At 33.6% G+C, this 21,447-nt stretch overlaps 2 protein-coding genes across 2 annotated transcripts; both read left to right on the top strand.

The window, feature by feature from the left end:
- The first annotated feature begins 691 nt into the window (after window positions 1-691).
- On the top strand, window positions 692-2,039 carry LOC135802645 (gustatory receptor for sugar taste 64e-like). The gene is made up of 5 exons (XM_065316253.1): window positions 692-709; window positions 875-1,371; window positions 1,418-1,504; window positions 1,654-1,918; window positions 1,980-2,039. Exons 1-5 carry the CDS (start codon window positions 692-694, stop codon window positions 2,037-2,039), a joined length of 927 nt encoding a protein of 308 aa, XP_065172325.1.
- A 443-nt stretch (window positions 2,040-2,482) lies between these two features.
- LOC135802643 (gustatory receptor for sugar taste 64f-like) lies at window positions 2,483-4,289 on the top strand. Its single transcript, XM_065316252.1, is given in 5 exon segments — window positions 2,483-2,603; window positions 2,663-3,297; window positions 4,037-4,072; window positions 4,074-4,106; window positions 4,182-4,289. Coding segments are annotated over 5 exon segments (813 nt in total). The 5' UTR covers window positions 2,483-2,602.
- The last annotated feature ends 17,158 nt before the right edge of the window (window positions 4,290-21,447 follow it).

Raw genomic sequence — 21,447 nt, 5'->3', positions numbered from 1 at the left:
TTAGGAACAATTTTCTATTAGAAATGCAAAACTTAGCTGTCAGATGTCATATTTATGAGTTTTTAATTTTTTTGTGTATTGTGTGTGGCCTAGGTCAAAGTCAAAAATCATGGTCAATAAACAAAAAGTAAGTGCTGAGTAAACAAAGGCATGTATCAAATAATTCTCACGCACGACAAGCTCGTCAAGCGCAAATTATGAATAAAAAACAAGACAAACAAAGATAAATGGTAATAAAATCGATAGGCAAACTGCGATGCATCAAAATAGAACACAATATTCGTTGTACAGGCCGGTTGTCGTAGGTAGCGAACCAACGATGCCGACCACGTGTGGAGCTTTCTCAGGGATTATAATCCTCGCGCAATGTTTCGGTTTGTTTCCGCTCGTTAACGTGCGCAGTGAAAATATTGACAACGGCGAAAATTCATTGAAATTTAAATGGAAATCCTTTCGTTTTGTGCATTCATGTATAATTATCATACTTATTATATTTAATCTTTTGTTTTATACAATGCAAGTTGCCGAAATTGGACTTGACTTTGAAACAACAGGTTAGTAATTAAATTTTTGTAAAAAAAAATTAAAAAATTAAAATTTTGTTTTGTTTGTAGTTATTTTTTTATTTTTTTGTTTTGGACCTGCGTCTACCATGTTATTAATGCACTTGGCCCGAAAATGGCCGAGTATAATGCAGCAGTGGACTCAGGTAGATGTCAAAATGGAAAGTTATGGATTTCCGGTTAACCTCAAAAAACATCTTTACCTAACAACTATTGTGGTTATGTCAGCCTCGCTAAGTATAAAAAACTCTAAACAATCAATAGATAAACATCTAATTAATATTATTTTGTTTATAAATAGTTGAACATAGTTTTTCATAACATACCTCATTAACAAACTCTCCGGAAATGAAAAATGTCACCAATATCTGGATAGGATTAAACGAATACTTGAAAAAGTCGGTTCGCATGTTTTCAGTCACATACCTTACAACCCTGGTTTTGGAATAGCATTTAAAGTAGTCGAGATAACAATTACGTTTGTTTGGAGTTACATGGATGTGTTTATCATGACGATTGCTATTGCTTTAGCAGCAAGATTTCGTCAAATAAATGAAAGAATAAAAAGAATTTTAGAAGATATACAAGAAAAACAAAAATCAACCCTTGAAGAAAATGACAATGTTGATACAAAGGATACAGAACAAAAACAAGAACAAAATGGCGGATTATGGATGGGTATCCGAGAAGATTACAACAGTTTATGTCAATTGACAGCTGTCATTGACGAATCAATAGCTTATATTATCCTTCTGAGTTTTGCGAATAACTTGTTTCTGATATTGGTGCAACTTTTACACAGTATTGAGTAAGTTTACTTTAATTAATTTTTTTTTCTATTTCCACTATTACAGTGTCACTTTTTCTACGGTGACGAGGCACAAAAAGTGGTATTTTAAACACGGGTGGTCAAAACCGCAACTAAAATACTTTAGTCACGAGTTTTAGTCACGGGGTAAAAAAATTAAGTGGAAGTTGAAAAAGTAACGTGAGCATCACTTTGCTAAACGTTGTTAAAGTGTCACTTACCGCACTTGATACTTAATATACTATTATTATTAATATTATTAATATTTAGTGTAATATTTAGGCCACAAGAGAAAACACGCGTCATTGACAGATTATACTTCGTATATAGTTTTGGATTCCTCATTTTACGCACATCTGCAGTAGCAATGACATCCTCACAGATTTATGTAGAAAGCACGCGGCCATCTTGGTTCCTAACCACGCAACTACCCGAAGAATATTGCGACAGTGAAGTGGAGAGACTACTAACACAGATACATGCAACCGGTGGTTGTTTCCTAACCGGAAATGGTTTCTTCAAAATAAAAAATTCTTTAATTTTAAGTGTAAGTAAAAATAACCTCACAAAAAAATATATTTTTAATATTTGTGTGTGTTGGGTTGCAGATTGCAGGCGCTGTGGTCAGTTACGAGCTTATATTCATTCAATTTCATTTGTTATCATAAAATTAATTAATTTTAAATAAAATAAAATAAAACAAAATAAAATTTTGAAAAAAATATTAAAATATCAATCATTTCTGATGTTTGAAGTGAAATGTAAGCAATAATCGAGCAGTGCGTAAACACAAACATTGTTTACCAACATTATTCACCCATTTCACATTTTTCTACAAAAACAAATCATTAATCTTGTATTTTTGTATAAATCAAAGTTTTTTACGCGCGCATTACGCTGACTTCGACGTAGTAGCAACAAAAGTAAACAATAACAACAACTATTATTTTACACTACGCGTAAATATTTACTATTTCAACTTAGGCACAAAGTGTTGCAATAATATTTCAATATAAATAATTCAGCATGCACCCGGTGTAATTATTACCGATATTTTTCATGTTTTCCATGTATTGATGCTCGGTTGTTTACAGTTTCCTACCCGACAAGCACGAGTGTAATCCGAATTGATTGGTGGGGCACTCGATAACAGCGCAAACATGCAAACGAAAATCAATTTCCTATTTTCAGATTCATTTCGCCGCATTTATCGCCACGCGACACAAGCACAAGTAAGTCAATCACCGCAACCCACCTTACACTGTGTATAACTGGTTGCTTTGTCTTCCAGTGTTTTCATCATCGAAAATCACTCCGATTTCAACAATATCAACTGTTTTACCACAAAAACCTCCAGAAGAAAAGCCTCAGACACATACAAAATGTTTCCATCAAATTCTACGCAATGTTTTAATCGTTGCACAGTTATTCGCACAATTACCCATACAGGGTGTAACATACCCTACACCAAACAAGTTAAACTTCACTTATAAATCTTTTTTATCTTTATATTGTCTATTACCATTCTTGGGTAATGTTTTTGTCCTGTGTATGTTAATTTACAAAATGGCCGCGTTTGGTAGTGACTTATTTCTCATTACGTCGTTTATTTATCATGTTTGTAACATGGGTACGACTTTATCTTTGCTTCACGTGGCCGAAAAATGGCCGCCATTGATGAAGCAATGGCATATGATTGAGGTGCACATGCAGCGCCACTATGGCTGGCCGAAAAAGTTGGAATTCCGCGTGAATACCATCGCGATTATAATTTCAATCTTTGCTTTGATAGAGTACTTCTCTAATCATGTCGCTAATATTCAACTGGCACACACTTGTTCACCGCAGGATCCACTCAAATATTACTATGAACAACTCACGTTTCCGTTTATATTCGCCATTTTGCCTTATCAGCCAACAAGTGCGGTTTTTATTACACGTGATTGACTTTTTTCGGGCTTTACATGGTGCTACGGTGATTTATTTTGTGTGATTGTATGTCGTCGGCTTTTGGCTGTGAGGTTTCAACAGATTACCACGAGGTTGAAGAGATTACTGAGGAACAAGGGAGTCGGTGTTGGAGGTTGGAAGGCGCGAGGAAGAATCACGCTGAGGAATCGAATAAATTGTGGAAGAAGAGATAAAGGGAGGATTACATAATAAATTATATGCGTTTTGTGTCGGACGCTTGACGATGCCATTTCGTATTTGGTCTTGATGTCCTACAGCGCAAATTTATTTTTATTTTGATACAACTTTTCAACAGTTTAAAAAGATGGAAATATTAAATTTTTTCCATTTCTACCTTTAAAATCAATGTTTTCCACTGTTTTGAGACATGAAAAGTGGTACTTTACTCATGGTCGTGACTAAAGTATTTTAATCACGTGTTTAGTCACTCCGTGAGTAAAAATGTCTTTTAGCGCACTTGATGCTTAATATACTATTAAAACATTAAAATTTAATATTTTTTCTTTCTAGGAATAAAAATACGCGGGAAAAAATTTATTTCTTCTTCTCATTTGGTTTTTAATCAGCCGCACGATTTCTGTGAGTTTATACGCAGCAGCGTGGTTAACGATGAGAGTAAAACCATTGTTAATCATAAATTCCATCCCGAGTCATCTCTTTATAACCTAGAAATCAAGCCAGTTTATTGCAACAGATTAGTTTTGATTCTGTTGCGTTGACGAACGAACATTTTTTTTCATGTTACAAGAGGGCTAATTTTAAGTGTAAGTTAATAAATGAATCAAATTCTTGATATATTTCTTTTTTGGTTTAATATTAATAATATTAATTATTTTTAGGTTGCTGGTACAGTGACGTATGAATTGGTGTTGATTCAACGAATGAAAATTTACTCTAAAGAAGACTCTACGATCTTATTAGATGGCCAAATGGGTGTGTTAAATTAGTTGATTTAATGTAGTTATTTAATGTTTTGTGGCTTTTGATTAGATGTATAATATATATAATAAATATAATAATATAATAAAGATAAGCGGGTTTTCCGGTTCATAATAAATGATTTGGTTACTATTGAAACCTAAAAATCAGTTTATTGCCACCTGATAAGAGATTTCGCGGTGCAGATACGAATATTAATATTGAATATATATTACTGTCAGTGTTACACTTCATATTTTATTTATTAGGTACAATATTGGTGCCAACTAGTACTTATTTTAATGGATTTCTACATTGAAGTGTAGGTTTGAGGTTATGTATATGTGGGTCGAACATAAATATACGCAAACAAAAAAAGTAAAATTACTTAAAGTCTACTTAAATGAAAGCATTTACCGATATGTTTTATTTGTATTAGTATTAGTATTAGATTTTAAGTTCTCATGTGGTTTGAGATGGTAGTTTAGTCATCGAACATAACACTATGCAACCAAATAAACATGTATTACTTAATTTTCATAAATAATTCCTACATTTTCAACAAATAACTCACTCATTTCAATCCGCAGATGATCATGCCATTGTTGAGCGATAACCGGAACCTTTGCAAACACTTCCTCGCAGATAAATGCATTCGATAACACTGCGTACTGCTTCAAACCTTAATTAATTCCTTTTACGCACTTTGATAATAATAAAATTCGTTTGGTTACACTTCATTGCAGTTTATACTTCACCGGTCACAATTTGTATCATATTTTTTTTGTATCATATGTTCACGCATTTAACTAATATTTAAGCTAAATTAACTTCAGTTGCGAGCGAATAAACAAAATTAATTAATTAATTACGATGTGTACGTTTTCGGTATTGAATTGCATACGAAAACACAAAACGTATCTTAGTGTTGAGTCAATGTTTCAGTTTAATACAGTTTCGGGGTGTTAAAATTGGAAAATTAAAATATAAGTAGTAGTAGTTTAAAATTTTGGTGACTGTATTTGTTATTAGCAGCGCATTTTGTTATATGGCATCGATGACTGTGGTGATTTTGTTTTCGAACGGTTTCTTTTCGTTCTTGTAGTAAGTAAATTGGCTATTTTTTGTATTTGTTTTTTGTTATAAAACAGCAAATAATTTAATTTTAATATTATTATAGATGTAATAATGATATATATCCCTGGATTTTTTATTACACTGGCAATTTTAAATATCGGACAAGATTGGCCTGAGTTGTACAGCAATTTCGCCGTGTAGAAAGAACTTTTAAAGTCAAATTGTTACAAAACACAGAAAAATGCAAATCTTTATTCACCAGCACGCTTTTAACTACATTATTCATTTATCAATCCACAATGTAAGTATTAACTGATATAATTAATTAAATAGCCGTTCAAACCCAAAGTACGAGTTTCCAATAGTTTGGGTTGCAGTTTAATATAGAACGCAGCACTATGCAAGCAACTAAGCATATATTACTTAAATATATTAAGTAATATAATAAGGTATTAATTATAATAATTATTAATAATAAACTTTAGAGTGAATATAGTTTTCTATCGCTGAGTGTTTTGATGTTATTGCACAGACGGGCAACGTAGAAGATTTAAACGTCTGGAAGGTCATGATAAAGAAATCTTCTCTTTTATCACTGACTACGTGCGATATTCGTCTCTTTTTAGCATTTTGCTGGTAAATAATATTCAATTTATTTACAAACACAAATTTAATTAAATTTATTTATTATTTCTTAGGCAATAAATTTCTATTGTACTGCATCTGGAATTTCGTAGTTTGTTCATTATAATCATGTGTGTAATGCAATTTGCGAGAAAATTTGAGGCTATTGGAAGGAAAATTCTGAAAAGTTCACGAAGAACTGGAAAATGAATATTACTGGCAGAAAATGCGTAGGGATTACAATCAACTGGCAGAAGTTATTTTATTATTTGGATCAGAAAATTTCTGGAATTGTTTTTGCTATATCATTTGCATCAGATATGTATTTTATTCTTGTACGGTTATTTCGAAGTTTGAGGTAAGTAAACAACTTTGAATTCACGTACAAAGAAATTCATGTGGATATCAATATTTAATGTAACGTTTTAAATATTGTTTTTATGCAGAGATCGGCAAAACAACGCAGTAAGTGATATTTACTGATTAGCAATTGAAGTATCTTCCGATTTTTGATATTATTTTGTATATTTGCTGGTTTTATTGAAAGTTATTGCGGATTTTAATAGTTGCGAAAAACTTAACCTGAAGCATTAAAATTTACACCAATTTCATCTTTAATATAGTTTTAGAACTTTTTCGTTGTTTTAGAAGTTTTTTAATGCAATAAAACTACTAGACGAATAGATTAATATGCTAGTCAGGCAAATTTGAGTTTTAAGAGTATGGTGGGCTATCATAAAATAAATTGGTAGAAAATTAATATTGGAATATAAAGATATTTACAAAATCTTGCTGTGACAATAACGTACTTTCTCCATATCTTTATTTAAAAAGTGCGTTATGAATTAACTTATGTTGATTTTGTAATATAACACAATATATTGCGGGCAGATGTCGCTAGCATGCAGTTATTTGCATTAAATCTTGTTTGATTGGTAGTGTGTGAGAAAAGGTAAATGCTGAGACACAAATGCTGAATCTCTTTGCTTTGTGACCTCGAATGTTGCGAGCAGGTATACAAAATAGTTATATAGTAAAATTTCAGATGGCGGTACGATGCACTATTTGCATTTAATTCTGAATACACAAAACTTGTTTGTTTCTTTGTATGTATCAGTGAATGTGCACTGCGATAAACATGAATTTCTTGTACGTGTGAATTCAAAGTTGTTTACTTACCTCAAACTTCGAAATAACTGCACAAGAATAAAATGCATATTCGATGCAAATGATAGCAAAACAATTCCAGAAATTTTTCTGATCCAAATAATGAAATAACCGCCAGTTGATTGTAATCCTCACGCATTTTCTGCCAGTAATATTCATTTTCCAGTTCTTCGCGTGAACTTTTCAAATTTTTCCTTCCAATAGCCTCAAATTTTCTCGCAATTTGCATTACATGATTATAATGAACAAATCCATGAAATTCCAGATGAAAAATTACAATGAAATTTATTGCCTAAGAAATAATAAATAATTTTAGTAAATTTGTGTTTGTAAATAAATATTGGATATTATTTACCAACCAAAATAAATGCTAAAGAGACAGATATCGCACGTAGTCAGTGATAAAGAAGATTTCTTTTATCATGACCTTCCAGACGTTTAAATCTTCTACGTTGCCCGTTCGTGCAATAACATCGTAAACACTAGCGATAGAAAAACTATATTCACCTAAAAGTTTATTATTAATAATTATTATACCAATAATTATTATATTACTTAATATATTTAAGTAATATATGTTTAGTTGCTTGCATAGTGCTATGTTCTATATTAAAACTGCAACTCAAACTATTGGAAACTCAAAATTTTGGGTTTGAACGGCTATTTAATTAATTATATCAGTTAATACTTACATATTGTGATTGATAAAATGAATAATGTAGTTAAAAGCGTGCCGGTGAATAAAGATTTGCGCTTTTTCTGTGTTTTGTAACAATTTGACTTAAAAGTTCTTCTACACGGCGGTGTTGCATTAACTCAAACCAATCTTATCCGATATTTAAAATTGCCAGTGCATTAAAATCAGGACATATATCATTTAATACATCTATAATAATATTAAAATTGATTATTTGCTGTTTTATAACAAAAGAAAAACAACATAAAATAGCCAATTTACTTACTTTCGACGAAAAGAAACCGTTCGAAAAACAAATCACCAATAGTCATCGATGCCATAACAAAATGCGCTGCTAATAGCAAATAAAAGAATAACACTTTAAAGCTACTACGTTTATATTTTAATTTTTCCTGTAACACCCCAGAAACTGGTATTAAGAAACCCAGAAACATTTGACTCAACACTAAGATTACGTTTTGTGTTTCATGCAATTCAATACCGGAAAACGTACACATCGTAATTAATTAATTAATTTTTGTTTATTCGCTCGCAACTGAAGTTAATTTAGCTTAAATATTAGTTAAATGCGTGAACATATGATACAAAAATATGTACAAATTGTGACCGGTGAAGTATAACCGTACGAAGTGTAAACAAACGAATTTTATTATTATCAGTCTGCGTGTATGAAGATTAATTAGGCGTTTGAAGCAGTACGCAGTGTTATCGAAATGCATTTATCTGCGAGTGTTTTCAAAAGTGTCTTGTCGCTCAACAATGGCGCGATCATCTGGGTGGATTGGAAATAGGTAGGTTAATGAGTTATGGTGAAATGTAGAATTATTTATGAAAATTAAGTAATACATGTTTTATTTGGTTGCATAGTGTTATATTTCGGCACATATACGTCTTCAAACCATTTTGATACTCAAACCTTCAGATTATTGGAGTTACGAATGAAATTATATCAATTATTCACGAATCTAAAGGGAGTATTTAAGTAATTTAATTTTTTTTTAGTTATATAGTGATATATTTCGGCTTACATATACATCAACTCAAACCACTTCCAATTCGAAATCCATTAAAATAAGTACTAGTTGGCACCAATATTGTACCTAATAAATAAAATATGAAGTGTAACGCGGCAGTAATAAATATTCAATATTATTACTCATATCTACCATAAAAATCTCTTATCAGGTGGCAATAAGCCCAGTTTTTATAGGTTCAATAGTAATAAATCATTTATGAACCGGAAAACCCGGTTATCTTTGTATATTGTATATTTGTATATATATTATACATCTAATCAAAAACCACAAACATTAAGTTACTACTTTAATCAACTAGTTTAACACAGCCATTTGTATCCAATAGGAAATCGTAGGTCTTCCCTTAAGCAAATTTTCATTCGTGAATCAACACAGATTCATACCTCACTGTTACTTAGCAACCTAAAATTAATTAATATTATTAATATTAAACCAAAAATACCGCAGTTTATTAAATTATTTACTTACACTTAAAATAAGCCCTCTTGTAACATGAAAAAAATGTCTTCCAGTCAAAGCGACAGAATCAAAACTAATCTGTTGCACAAACCACTTGATTTCTAGGTTATAAAGATGACTCGGGATTGAATTTATGATTAATAATGGTTTTTTACTCTCATGATTAACCCACGCTGCATATAAACTCACAGAAATCGTGCGGCTGATTAAGAAACCAAACGAGAAGAAGAAATAAATCTTTTCACGCGTATTTTTATTCCTAAAATCAAAAAAAAATCATTTTTAATGTTTTAAATGGTGTATTAAGTAACAAGTGCGTTATATCACACTTTAACCACGGGAGTGACTAAAGCCCGTGACTAAAGTGCTTTAGTCACGACCGTGATTAAAATACCACTTTTCATGTCTCAAAACAGTGGAAAACAGTGATTTTAAAGGTAAAAATAGAAAAAATATATAGTTTACCTTAGACTGTTAGTTGTATCAGAGTAAAATAAGTTTAATTGCTGTATGACATCAACGCGCAAATGCAAGAAAGTAAAGCTGGAAATAAAGCGTCGACAAAACGCACAATTTATTATAATCCTCTAATTTCCTTCCATAACTATTCGACTCCTCAGCGTGATTCTTCCTCGCCCTTCCAACCTCCACCGACTCCCTTGTTCCTCAGTAATCTTCTTCAACCTCGTGGTAATCTGTTGGAAACCTCACAGCTAAAACCGACGACATAATCACCAATAAACAAATCACTGGCAGCGCCATGCTTGACTTTTGAGAAAAAGTCAATCACGTGTAATAAAACCGCACTTGTTGGCTGATAAGGCAAATGGCGAATATAAACGGAAACGTGGGTTGTTCATAGTAATATTTGAGTGGATCCTGTGGTGAACAAATTATTGCCAGTTGAATATTAGCGACATGATTAGAAATTACTCTATCAAAGCAAGATTGAAATTATAATCGCGATGAGCATTCACGCGGAATTCCAACTTTTCGATAGCCATAGTGGCGCTGCATGTACCTCAATCGTATGCCATTGCTTCATCAATGGCGGCCATTTTCGCCACATTGAGCAAAGATAAAGTCGTACCCATGTTACAAGCGCTGATGAAATAAACGACGTAATGTAAGTCACACCAAGCGCGGCCATTTTGTAAATTAACATACACAGGACAAAAACGTACCCAAGAATGGTAATAGACAATAAAGATAAAAAGATTTATAAGTGAAGTTTAACTTGTTTGGTTATGAGGATATGTTAAAAGTACTAATATGGGTAATTGTGCGAATAACTGTGCAACGATTAAAACATTGCGTAAATTTGATGGAAACATTTTGTATGTGTCTGAGGCTTTTTCTTCTGGAGGTTTTTGTGGTAAAACAGTTGATATTGAAATCGGAGTGATTTTCGATGATAGAAAACACTGGAAGACAAGCAACCAGTTATACAGTGTAGATTGGGTTGCGGTGATTATTACTTGTGCTTGTGTCATATTGACGATAAATGCGGCGAAATAGATCTGAAAATAGGAAATTGGTTTTCGTTTGCATGTTTGCGCTGTTATCAGGTGCCCCACCAATCTGGAAACATAGAAAAATATCGGTAATAATTACACCGGGTGCATGGTGAATTATTTATATTGAAATATTATTGCAACACTTTGTGCCTAAGTTGAAATAGTAAATATTTACGCGTTGTGTAAAATAATGGATTATTGTTATTATTTGCTTTTGTTGCTACTGCGTCAGAGTTAGCGTAATGCGCGCACGTAAAAACTTTGATTTATACAAAAATACAAGATTAATGATTTATTTTTGAAAAATGTGAAATGGGTGAATAAATAATTTGGTAAACAATGTTTTGTGTTTACGCACTGCTCCGATTATTGCTTACATTTTCGCTGAAACATCAAAATGATTGATATTTTAATATTGTTTTCAAAATTTTATTTTGTTTCATTTTATTTTTATTTAAAATTAATTAATTTTATGATATAAATGAAATTGAATGAATAAGCTCGTAACTGACCGGCGCCTGCAATCTGCAACCCAACACACACAAATATTAAAATATATATTTTTTGTGAGGTTATTTTTACTTACACTTAAAATTAAAAATTTTTATTTGAAGAAACCATTTCCGGTTAGGAAACAACCGCCGGTTGCATGTATCTGTGTTAGTAGTCTCTCCACTTCACTGTCGCAATATTCTTCAGGCCAGTTGCGTGGTTGGAACAAGATGGCCGCGTGCTTTCTACATAAAATCCTGCTTGAGGATAATCATTTGCTACTGCAGATGTGCATAAAATGAGGAATCAAACTATATACGAAGTATATTATCAATGAAACGCGTGTTTTCTCTTGTGGCCTAAATGTACTAAATATTAATAATAGTAATAATAATAGTATATTAAGTATCAAGTGCGGTAAAGTGACACTTTAACAACGTTTAGCAAGTGATGCTCACGTTACTTTTCAACTTCCATGATTTTTTTCCCGTGACTAAAACTCGTGACTAAAGTACTTTAGTCGGTTTTAACCATCGTGTTTATAATACCACTTTTTATGCATCGTATCCGTGGAAAAGTGATGTTTTAAAGGTAAGTAGAAAAATTTGAAATTAAACTTAACTTACTCAATACTGTGTAAGTGCGCAATATCAAAATAAATTATTCATAAAACTCAAAGGATGGCTATGGATTCATCAATAACAGCTGTCAACTGGCATAAACTTAATTTTGTAATCTTCACGGATGCCATCACACAATCCACCCATTTTGTTCTTGTTTTGTTCTGTATCTGTTTCCAACATTGTCATTTTCTTTAAAGTTGGTACATTTTCTTGAATATCTTCTAAAAATTCTCTTTATTCTTTCGTTAATCTGACGAAATCTTGCTACTAAAACAATAGCAATTATCATAGTCGCCACATCCATGTAACTCAAACAAACATGAAATTTATTTACATCTCGACGACTTTAAATGCAATTCCAAAACCAGGGTTGTAAGGTATGTGACTGAAAACATGCAGATCGACTTTTCAAGTATTCGTTTAATCCTATCAGATACTTGTGACGTTTCATTTCCGGCAGGTTTGTTAATGAGTATGTTATGGAAAAAACTATGTTCAACTATTTGTAAAATAATATTAATTAGATGAGTAAGCTGATTTTTTGAGGGTTTTTAATACTTAACTGATACCAGACATAACCACAATAGTTGTTAGGTAAAGATGTTTTTGAAGTTAACCGAAATCCATAACTTTCATTTGACATCTACCTGGAGTCCACTGCTGCATTGCCACTCAGCCATTTTGCAGGCCAAGTGCATTAGCATGGTAGACGCAGGTCCAACAAAAATAAAAATAACTACAAACAAAACAAAATTTTGAATTTTTAATTTTTTACAAAAATTTAATTACTAACCTGTTGTTTCAAAGTCAAGTCCAATTTCGGCAGCTTGCATTGTATAAAACAAAGATTAAATATAATAAGTATGATAATTATACGCGAATGCACAAACAGAAAGGATTTCCATTTAAATTTCAATGAATTTTCGCCGTTGTCAATATTTTCACTGCGCACGTTAACGGTGAAACAAACCGAAACATTGCGCGAGGATTATAATCCCTGAGAAGCTCCACGTGGTCGGCATCGTTGGTTCGCTACCTACGACAACCGGCCTGTACGAATATTGTGTTCTATTTTGATGCATCGCAGTTTGCCTATCGATTTTATTAACATTTATCTTTGTTTGTCCTGTTTTATTCATAATTTGCGCTTGACAGGCTTGTCGTACGTAGAGAATTATTTGATACACACGCTTTTGTTTTGCCTCGGCACTTACTTTTGTTTTGTGACCATGATTTGTGACTTTGGCCTAGGCCACACAAAATACATGAAGTGAAACACATAAATATGACATCTGACAGCTACATTTTGCATTTCCTAATAGAAAATTATTCTAAAAGTTTGAAGACTTTTTGTTTATTGACAATGATTTTTGACTTTAAGATAGGCAACACACAATACACCAAGATTAAAATGGTTGTTTTGTAAAGTAGGTTTACGATCAGGATGTTTTGCAGTGATAACGTCTTATTGGTGATATAAGTTTTTTTGTTGCAATTGTTGTAACGCTTCACTTGCACTTCACATTTTGTTTCACTGTTAAATATTCAGCGAAAACTTAACCACTTTGAGAAAATCTCATTCGTTTGTATACCGCTAGAGTGAGAGGGCGGAAGATCGGTCATATGAACCTGTATACCTCATCACGTGTGGATTCCCGCGTATCAAGTTTCACGGAATGACTAGCGCTCGAGATGAGACGGGAGATCGGTCCGTCTCTCTCTCTCGTTATACCTGCGATCGGAGGCCTCGTGACACAAGTTTCTGAACCTTCACCCGACTAAAATGATTTACAAAGACGTTATCGTCAAAACACATAAATATGGCGTGTGACAGCTACGTTTTAAATTTCTTATAGAAAAATGCCCATGAAAATTATCATCGTAATTATGTAGTGTTAAATTTGGTTAAATATGGAATCGAATTTTTTGTAAGTTGAAAGCCTAAATAACATTAAGATGAGGAAAAACGAAAAAGAAATCAGCATAGCACCGAAGAGACATCTTCAAAGCTGAATACATACAAGCCCTCATGAAAATTCAAACTTCAGTGACTCGAATTTGCGTTGATGAACCAACTAAATTACGTGCCCGAAATGAACGCCTAGTAGTTCCATTCAGGAAAACCCAGAACCCCCACCACCTCTCTAGCTACCTGCACCCAGCACCTGTACTAACACCAATAGCTTCCAACATCAACGCACCCACCGCCCAAATCATCAGGATTGCAAAAAATCACCTAGTCCTGCAAAGCAATCAACAAGATCAACCGGAACCCCACCACTATTCGAGATGACCCTATTAAAGGACACCTATGATTACTAAGCAACAACCACTTGCAGTACTTAAACACATCGGGACACCTTCACTTCCTAGCTAAACCAGATTGAGGAGTCTCCAGACGGTATAGACATGGCAACGGATGACGATGATATTTATGGTGGTCGTGGAACATCAACCACGAAGGATAGAGACGGATAATGAAAGACTCCAAGAGAGATTGGAAAGATTAGAGCTAGATATAATGAGATTACTTATTATGCCATTGTGGTTATATTTGTGATATTTATTATTATTTTTTCCTTTATAGAGATGAGACTTTTGATGGTTTCTAAAAGTGGGTCAGGAACAGAAGCAGGAGGTGTGGTAACCTATCAACAAGATTTTATAGATGAGAGATGATGGTATTGCTGGTATTGATGAAGTCAGCAAGTCAGGAGTAGACCCTGTTGAATTAAAGTCAAATTGGCTTTGTCACCTCAGAGGTACCAAAATGTGGAAATTTTGAAGATCCTTCTAAAAACCTGCTGGACCTCATTTGTTATTCAGATTAAATGTGGGGAATTGGAGGATTTGGTTTCCAAACTCAATATGATTGTGATGGAGTGCAATAAAATTTAGCCTGAGGAACGTCTGTTACTTTCTACACCCATAGGAATACATCTTACTTTTATACCAATGTGGATTTAAATAAAAATAAAAATCAAATAATTGTTTATTAAATGCAAATATTTTTTCTACTTGGATTGGGATAAGGCTGTAATTAGAGTATTTTATTAACGGGCTTTAGTCCACGGGAAGACTTTAAGCAAGCGATAACGCTTGCGTAACCATAAAATAAAGAGTCGAGAGAAGTAAGAAAAAAATGTGTTTGTTTGCCAAAAGTAGGTTTACGATCAAGGATGTTTACGTGATGGCGTCTTATTGGTGATATAAGTTTTTGAAGTAAGGAATTAATGAAGATGACAATTTTTCAAATTTTACATTACGTAAAATCACGTAATTTATCTGTTTCAATCCTGGGTAATTCTGTTCAGGATGAGGACGATGATAGGAAAAGTAAGAAATAAAAAGGAAGGTAGATGGTACGCTTTGCGTTTGTCTTTCAGCAGCTTTTCTTGCAAACGCCGCGGCCTGTTCTGGGGTTCTAATAGCTGCTACACGTTTTCGCGTACTCTTGATTTCGCAGGGGCCCTTCTTTTCGGCAGTGGTGGGTATTGCAGACGTTGACGGCAAAGAAGCATCCTCGGTCTTAGGGCTTCACGCGATACCGAGACTTTTCTCGTATCGTCTCGGTCTGTCCTCGGAAAAGCGAGACGATACCGGGACAAGGATGTCTTTATCATTTCTCGGCGATACCGATGCAGTCGAGTCCTCGTTTTTTTGTCTCGTTATTGGTCTCGTTACTTTTTGCCAAGTTGTTATTAGAAAAATGGGAAAGGTCAATATATGAAATCAATATATGACCATCTGGCAAATATTTCTTTTTGTATATTAAAAGTAGCAGTGGTAACCAGATATCACTGACCTTTTTGACTTTTTGAAAGTTTTATGAAAATTTTGTCTTTGTTTGCATCCGGAGACATATTTTTGTGTTTTCTGCACTTCTTGGAAGCAAAGATATTGTATACATCTGGGTAAGTTAGGAATTGTAGACGTGCGCCGCTTGCTTTCAGCACAAATCAACTCGACTGTGTACCTAGTATACATTATCGTTTAAAATTTGAAACATTAAAATATATTTTCAATTAAAAGTGATGCAATTAAAAATTAATATTTTTAAACTATAGTATGTATTTTGGTTACTTTACAATACATACGAATTAGATAAATGACTAAACTTTTGAACTGCGAAGATCTAAAACGGAACTACACTTTAAACTTCACACGATACCGAGACTTTTCTCAGTCGTCTCAGTCTCATATCCTTTGCGAGACGATACCTTTAATGATATCGTCAGTCTCAATCTCATTAATGACCCTACTCGGTCTCCATCAGCGTATTGGATATTGAAGAAGATATGTGCACTGGGATCCATCATGGCAGGCGTGTTGTTACGGGTAGACATGCGTTCAACATACAAGCATATCAGTAACTGCCTATACAAAATACATTCTATGTTCAATTGTTAATTTATCTATAACAGACGCACTCTGGGACCGCGTCTCTCCCCCTTTTGTTTCCTGACGACAGCCGTCGGAACGGATGATCGCAGTCCGGCGCTGGATTTCACGGAGATAGCAGGGGTACGCGATCGGCCTCGTGAGAATCGCGACTTCGGGATTTTCTGAACAGTAGCCCAAACTAAAACGATTTTTAAAGACGTTATCGTCAAAAAATAGCGTAAGCATCACGTGGTTAGAAGTTGTTAAACACTTGATTGGTCGCCTTGCTACGCCTTATGCTTGCTATCAATCAATCGTGACTAAAACACGTTTACCCTCTTGATGCACTTAATATACTATTATGAGCAGTAGTAATTTAAGAACTGATCATTTTCGTAGGTATTTGGAAATTGTGGGAATTAAATATGGTGCGCGGTAGTTACCTTGTTGGTGTTTCTAATTCGCGCCGATTTGTTTAATTTGTAACGTGTTGTTGTTAATTGTTTGCATTTAACATTTTATTTAGCGCTTACGGGATATCAACTGATTCTACTCTTGGAAAGATTATTATTTTATGATTATTTTTGTTTGGTACCACTTCCGGAATTGAAAATTTACTAGAAAGATTACTAGATAATTTACATAGGTGTTAATGCAAATGGAAAGTATTAGTTACGGTAAGTTTATCTCAGATGTGTGTTTTGAGTGGGAAAATTGCATTGTTTACTAAAATTTATTAAATGATGAACGGTACTAATTAGGCCAAACATGTTTATTTGTTGATGGAAAGTTGCAGTCATTTTTATCTGTTATTTAGCTTCTTTATAGAATAGCTAGAATTTTAGTAATTAATAGCCAATCTAGTTGTTGTATTTTTGTTTTACGCTTTGATGTGCTCGATCAGATACTTAATTAAGTTTTCATTTTTAAAATAATGTATATTTTACTTTTTAGTTTAGGATTAACATAACCACGAATTATCGAAAATAGCCTTTTCTGGCGTAGCGGTTTCAACAACAGCGCCGTGACAAAACTATCCGAAACTGAATTTCTATCCAACATGTTGCTGTAACTTCTGACAAATATTGGCAAAATAATAGAGAATACCCCTGCAGCCACAGTTGGTATTTTAATAAAAATATATAAAACAATAAGTAAAGGGCGTCCGCGGCTAAACAACACCGTTCTGAATCGCCGGATGCATCGCCGCAATTTCCATATGCAAATCATGCTGAACCGACAATGAGTATCGATAACTCCTCCAGCCTTCCACCACTTTGTGTAAGCATTCGATGTTGCGTATTATAATTATAATTATTATTATTATAATTATTACCATAGTTGTTATTATTATTATTATCATGGTGAATTAGCTGGCACCGGCATTGCGTGGGTAGGCGGCGGTGTTCGGATAGTTAAGCGCAGCCCGTACCTGTAGAACTCCTCCAGGTCAGACGTCGACTGATAATACGGTATATTGGTTTTGGAATCGCATTGTTGCTCATCAGTTATTCGTTATCAGCAGGAGTACGCGCATTGGTGATTTTGGTTTGGTTCTCATAGGCGATAATTTTCACCTGTTGCTTCAATGATGACCGCGGTGATAATGTATCTTTATTTTCTCTTCCATCATTGTCATTGCAACTGGATGCACTTTGCAGGATTTTGTTAGGGGGTTTGGCATTTGTTCTGACGAATTTGTATTGAGTTTTCCAGGTGGGTTGTTCTCTGTCGTATTTTTCTTGTGCGCGTTGTTCTTCTTTTAGCAATTTTCATTGTTTTATGCTGCCAATGCGTAATTCTTCTTGTACTTCTTGAATTTCAGCGAGAATTTTTCTTTTTCGCGAATTACTTGCTCGCTTCGCGCATCTCAGGTGTGACTTTGTTACGGTCTGTGGGGGTGCCTATGGAGGTAACTCCGGGCGGGGCAATATTATCAGATTTCGGGGCATTGTGAAATTATTTGCGGAGAATTTTGTATTTGATTGATAAAATGTCATTTTGATGTAAAAAGCGCTGAAATGTGATGTAAAGTATCCATATTACTGCGCTTTAGCGCTTTCTAGATTTGATTTCTAACTGAAACTATGAGGTATGCCTCTAAAACAAACCTTCATTGCTATTTTTTACACAATTCATGATATATTTTTTGCCATCAAAAGTAATTTAAGCAATAACACTGTAGAGTGACTTTATTCAGGGGGCACCGTACGAGGGTAGCGGTGAAGTGACTCGTGTTCAGGGCACCGTATGAAGTTAGCGGTGAAGTGACTTGATTCAGGACACCGTACGGAATTGCTTGTTAGAAGTGACTCGTGTTCGGGAGCCGTATAAAGTTAGCGGTAAAGTGACTTGATTCAGGGCACCGTACAAGGGCAGTGGTAGAAGTCATTCGTGCTCAGGACGCCGTGCGTTGATGATTGTATAGCTGATTTTCATCTCTTAGAATTCAAGATTTAACATAAGCTTATTTTATTGAGGGTGTCCGCAGATTAAGAGTCACGATTTGACTTTCTATCTCTTTTGGTTACGAGATATTCACAATTGATGAAAATGGTCAAAATTGAAAATGTCACTTTTAGCACTTTTAGTCGCATTTTCGACCTTTTACTTTTGAAATTAAATAATTTTTGAATCCTAGCTAATGGCTTCAATCTTTCATAATCTACTTTCCGCTGGTTGCTATCTCTTTTAGTTTACAAGATGTAGCTAGTATTGAAAATCGTCGAAAAAAAGTATGGCTTTCCCCCACGCCCATTTTCTTAGGTGAAAATTTCATCTCTTAGATTTCGATTTTAACTTGTAGGCATGTTCCATGGGATCTACGATTTGACCTTTCTATCTCTTTTAGTTTACGGATATTCACAATTGAAGAAAATGGTCAAGAATTGAAAATGTCACTTTTAGCACTTTTAGTCGCATTTTTCGACCTTTTACCCATTGAGATTAAATAGTTTTAAATCCCCAGCTAATAAGAGGGAATGATCCAATCTTTTTCATAATCCACTTTCGGTTTGCTATCTCTTTTAGTTTACAAGATGTGCTTCAATGAAAATCGTCGAAAAAAGTATCAAGCCCCCTTGCTTATTTTTCTTAAGAGTAGAAATTTCATCTCTTAGATTTGTTCGATTTTAACTAGCCTATCTTGTAGAGGCATGTTCCGTAGGTTAAGTCTACGATTGACCTTTCTATCTCTTTTGGTTTACGAGATATTCACAATTGAAGAAAATGGTCAAAGATTGAAAATGTCCTTTTGTACTTTTAGTCACTTTTACTCTTTGAGTAAGTAATTTTAAATCCCCAGCTAATGAAAATGATTCAATCTTTCCTTAATCACTTTCCGCTGGTTGCTATCTCTTTTTAGTTTACAAGATATTAAGCTATTGAAAATCGTCGAAAAAAATTATCAAGCACCCCTTGCCCATTTTTCTTAAGGTGAAAATTTCATCTCTTAGATTTCATTTTAACTAGCCTATCTTGTAGAGCGTATTCCGGCCAGGTTAAGAATCTACGATTTGACCTTTCTATCTCTTTAGTTTACAGAGATATTCACAATTGAAGAAAATGGTCAAAAATTGAAAAATGTCAATTTTTAGCACTTTTAGTCGCATTTTCGTCTTTTACTCTTTGAAATTAAGTAATTTTACAAATCCCAGCTAATAAGTAGTTCAATCTTTTCATAATCTGCTTTCCGCTGGTTTGCTATCTCTTTTTTAGTTTAGAAGATATTCGCTATGGAAAATCGTCGAAAAAGTATCAAACGCCCCCTTGGCAATTTTTCTTAAGAATGAAAATTTCATCTCTCAGATTTTGATTTTAACTAGCCTATCTTGTAGAGAATTTTCATTAGATTATGAATCTACGGTTGACCTTCTATCTCTTTGGTTTTGAGATATTCACAGAGGTGAAGAAAATGGTCAAAATTGAAAAATGTCACGTTTGCCTTTTAGTCTCATTTTTCGACCTTTTACCCGTGAAATTCGTAATTTTAAATCCCAGCTAATAGAGAATGATCAATCTTTCATAATCCACTTTCCGCTGGTTGCTATCTTTTAGTTTAAGATATTAGCTATTGAAAATCGTCGAAAAAAGTATCGACACCCCCTTGCCCATTTTTTCTTAGGTGAAAATTTCCTCTCTTAGATTTCGATTTTAACTAGCCTATCTTGTAAGAGCATGTTCGTAGGTTAAGTCTACGATTTGACCTCTATCTCTTTAATTTACGAGATATTCACAATTGAAGAAAATGGGTCAAAATTGAAAAATATCACTTTTAGCACTTTTTAGTCGCATTTTCGATCTTACTCTTTAAGAGTAAGTAATTTTAAATCCCAGCTAATAGAAATGATTCAATCTTTCATAATCACTTTCCGCTGGTTGCTATCTCTTTTTGTTTTAGAAGATGTAGCTATTGAAATCGTCGAAAAAAAAGTATCAAGCACCCCCCTTGCCCATTTTTCTTAAGAGTAGAAAATTTCATCCTCTTAGATTTCGATTTTAACTAGCCTATCTTGTAGAGCATGTTCCGTAGGTTAAGAATCTACGATTTGACGCTTTCTATCTCTTTTAGTTTACGAGATATTCACAATTGAAGAAAATGGTCAAAATTGAAAAATGTCACTTTTTGGCACTTTTAGTCGCATTTTCGATCTTTTACTCTTTACTGAAATTAAGTAATTTTAAATCCCCAGCTAATAGAAAATGATTCAATCTTTCATAATCTACTTTCCGCTAGTTTGCTATCTCTTTTAGTTTACAAGATATTAGCTGTGAAAATCGTCGAAAAAAGTATAAGCACCCCTTATATTTTTTCTTAAAATTGAAAATTCATCTCTTAGATTTCAATTTAACTAGCCTATCTTGTAGGCATGTTCCGTAGGTTAAAGTCTACGATTTGACCTTTCTATCTCTTTTAGTTTACAGAGATATTCACAATTGAAGAAAATTGTCAAAAGAATTGAAAGAAAATGTCACTTTTAGCACTTTTTAGTCGCATTTTCGACCTTTTACCCATTAAAATTAAATAATTTTAAATCCCAGCTAATAGAAAATGATTCCAATCTTTCATAATCTACTTGCTGGTTTGCTATCTCTTTTAGTTTAGAAGATAT

The sequence above is a fragment of the Atheta coriaria genome, unplaced genomic scaffold (genome assembly GCF_025399875.1).
Source record: "Atheta coriaria isolate IRGN ID8LTWV9N9 unplaced genomic scaffold, Caltech_Dcor_3.1 hic_scaffold_43_pilon, whole genome shotgun sequence".
Classification (NCBI taxonomy): Eukaryota; Metazoa; Arthropoda; class Insecta; order Coleoptera; family Staphylinidae; genus Dalotia; species Dalotia coriaria.
The sequence above is the reverse complement of the archived record's forward strand: the minus strand, read 5'-3'. Positions and strand labels throughout refer to the sequence as shown.

Excerpts from the sequence above, each read along its gene's own strand:
- LOC135802645 (XM_065316253.1), top strand. Across the intron at positions 1,505-1,653 it reads CTAAAATACTTTAGTCACGA|GCCACAAGAGAAAACACGCG; the intron begins GTTTTAGTCACG and ends TGTAATATTTAG. Across the intron at positions 1,919-1,979 it reads AAAATTCTTTAATTTTAAGT|ATTGCAGGCGCTGTGGTCAG; the intron begins GTAAGTAAAAAT and ends GTTGGGTTGCAG.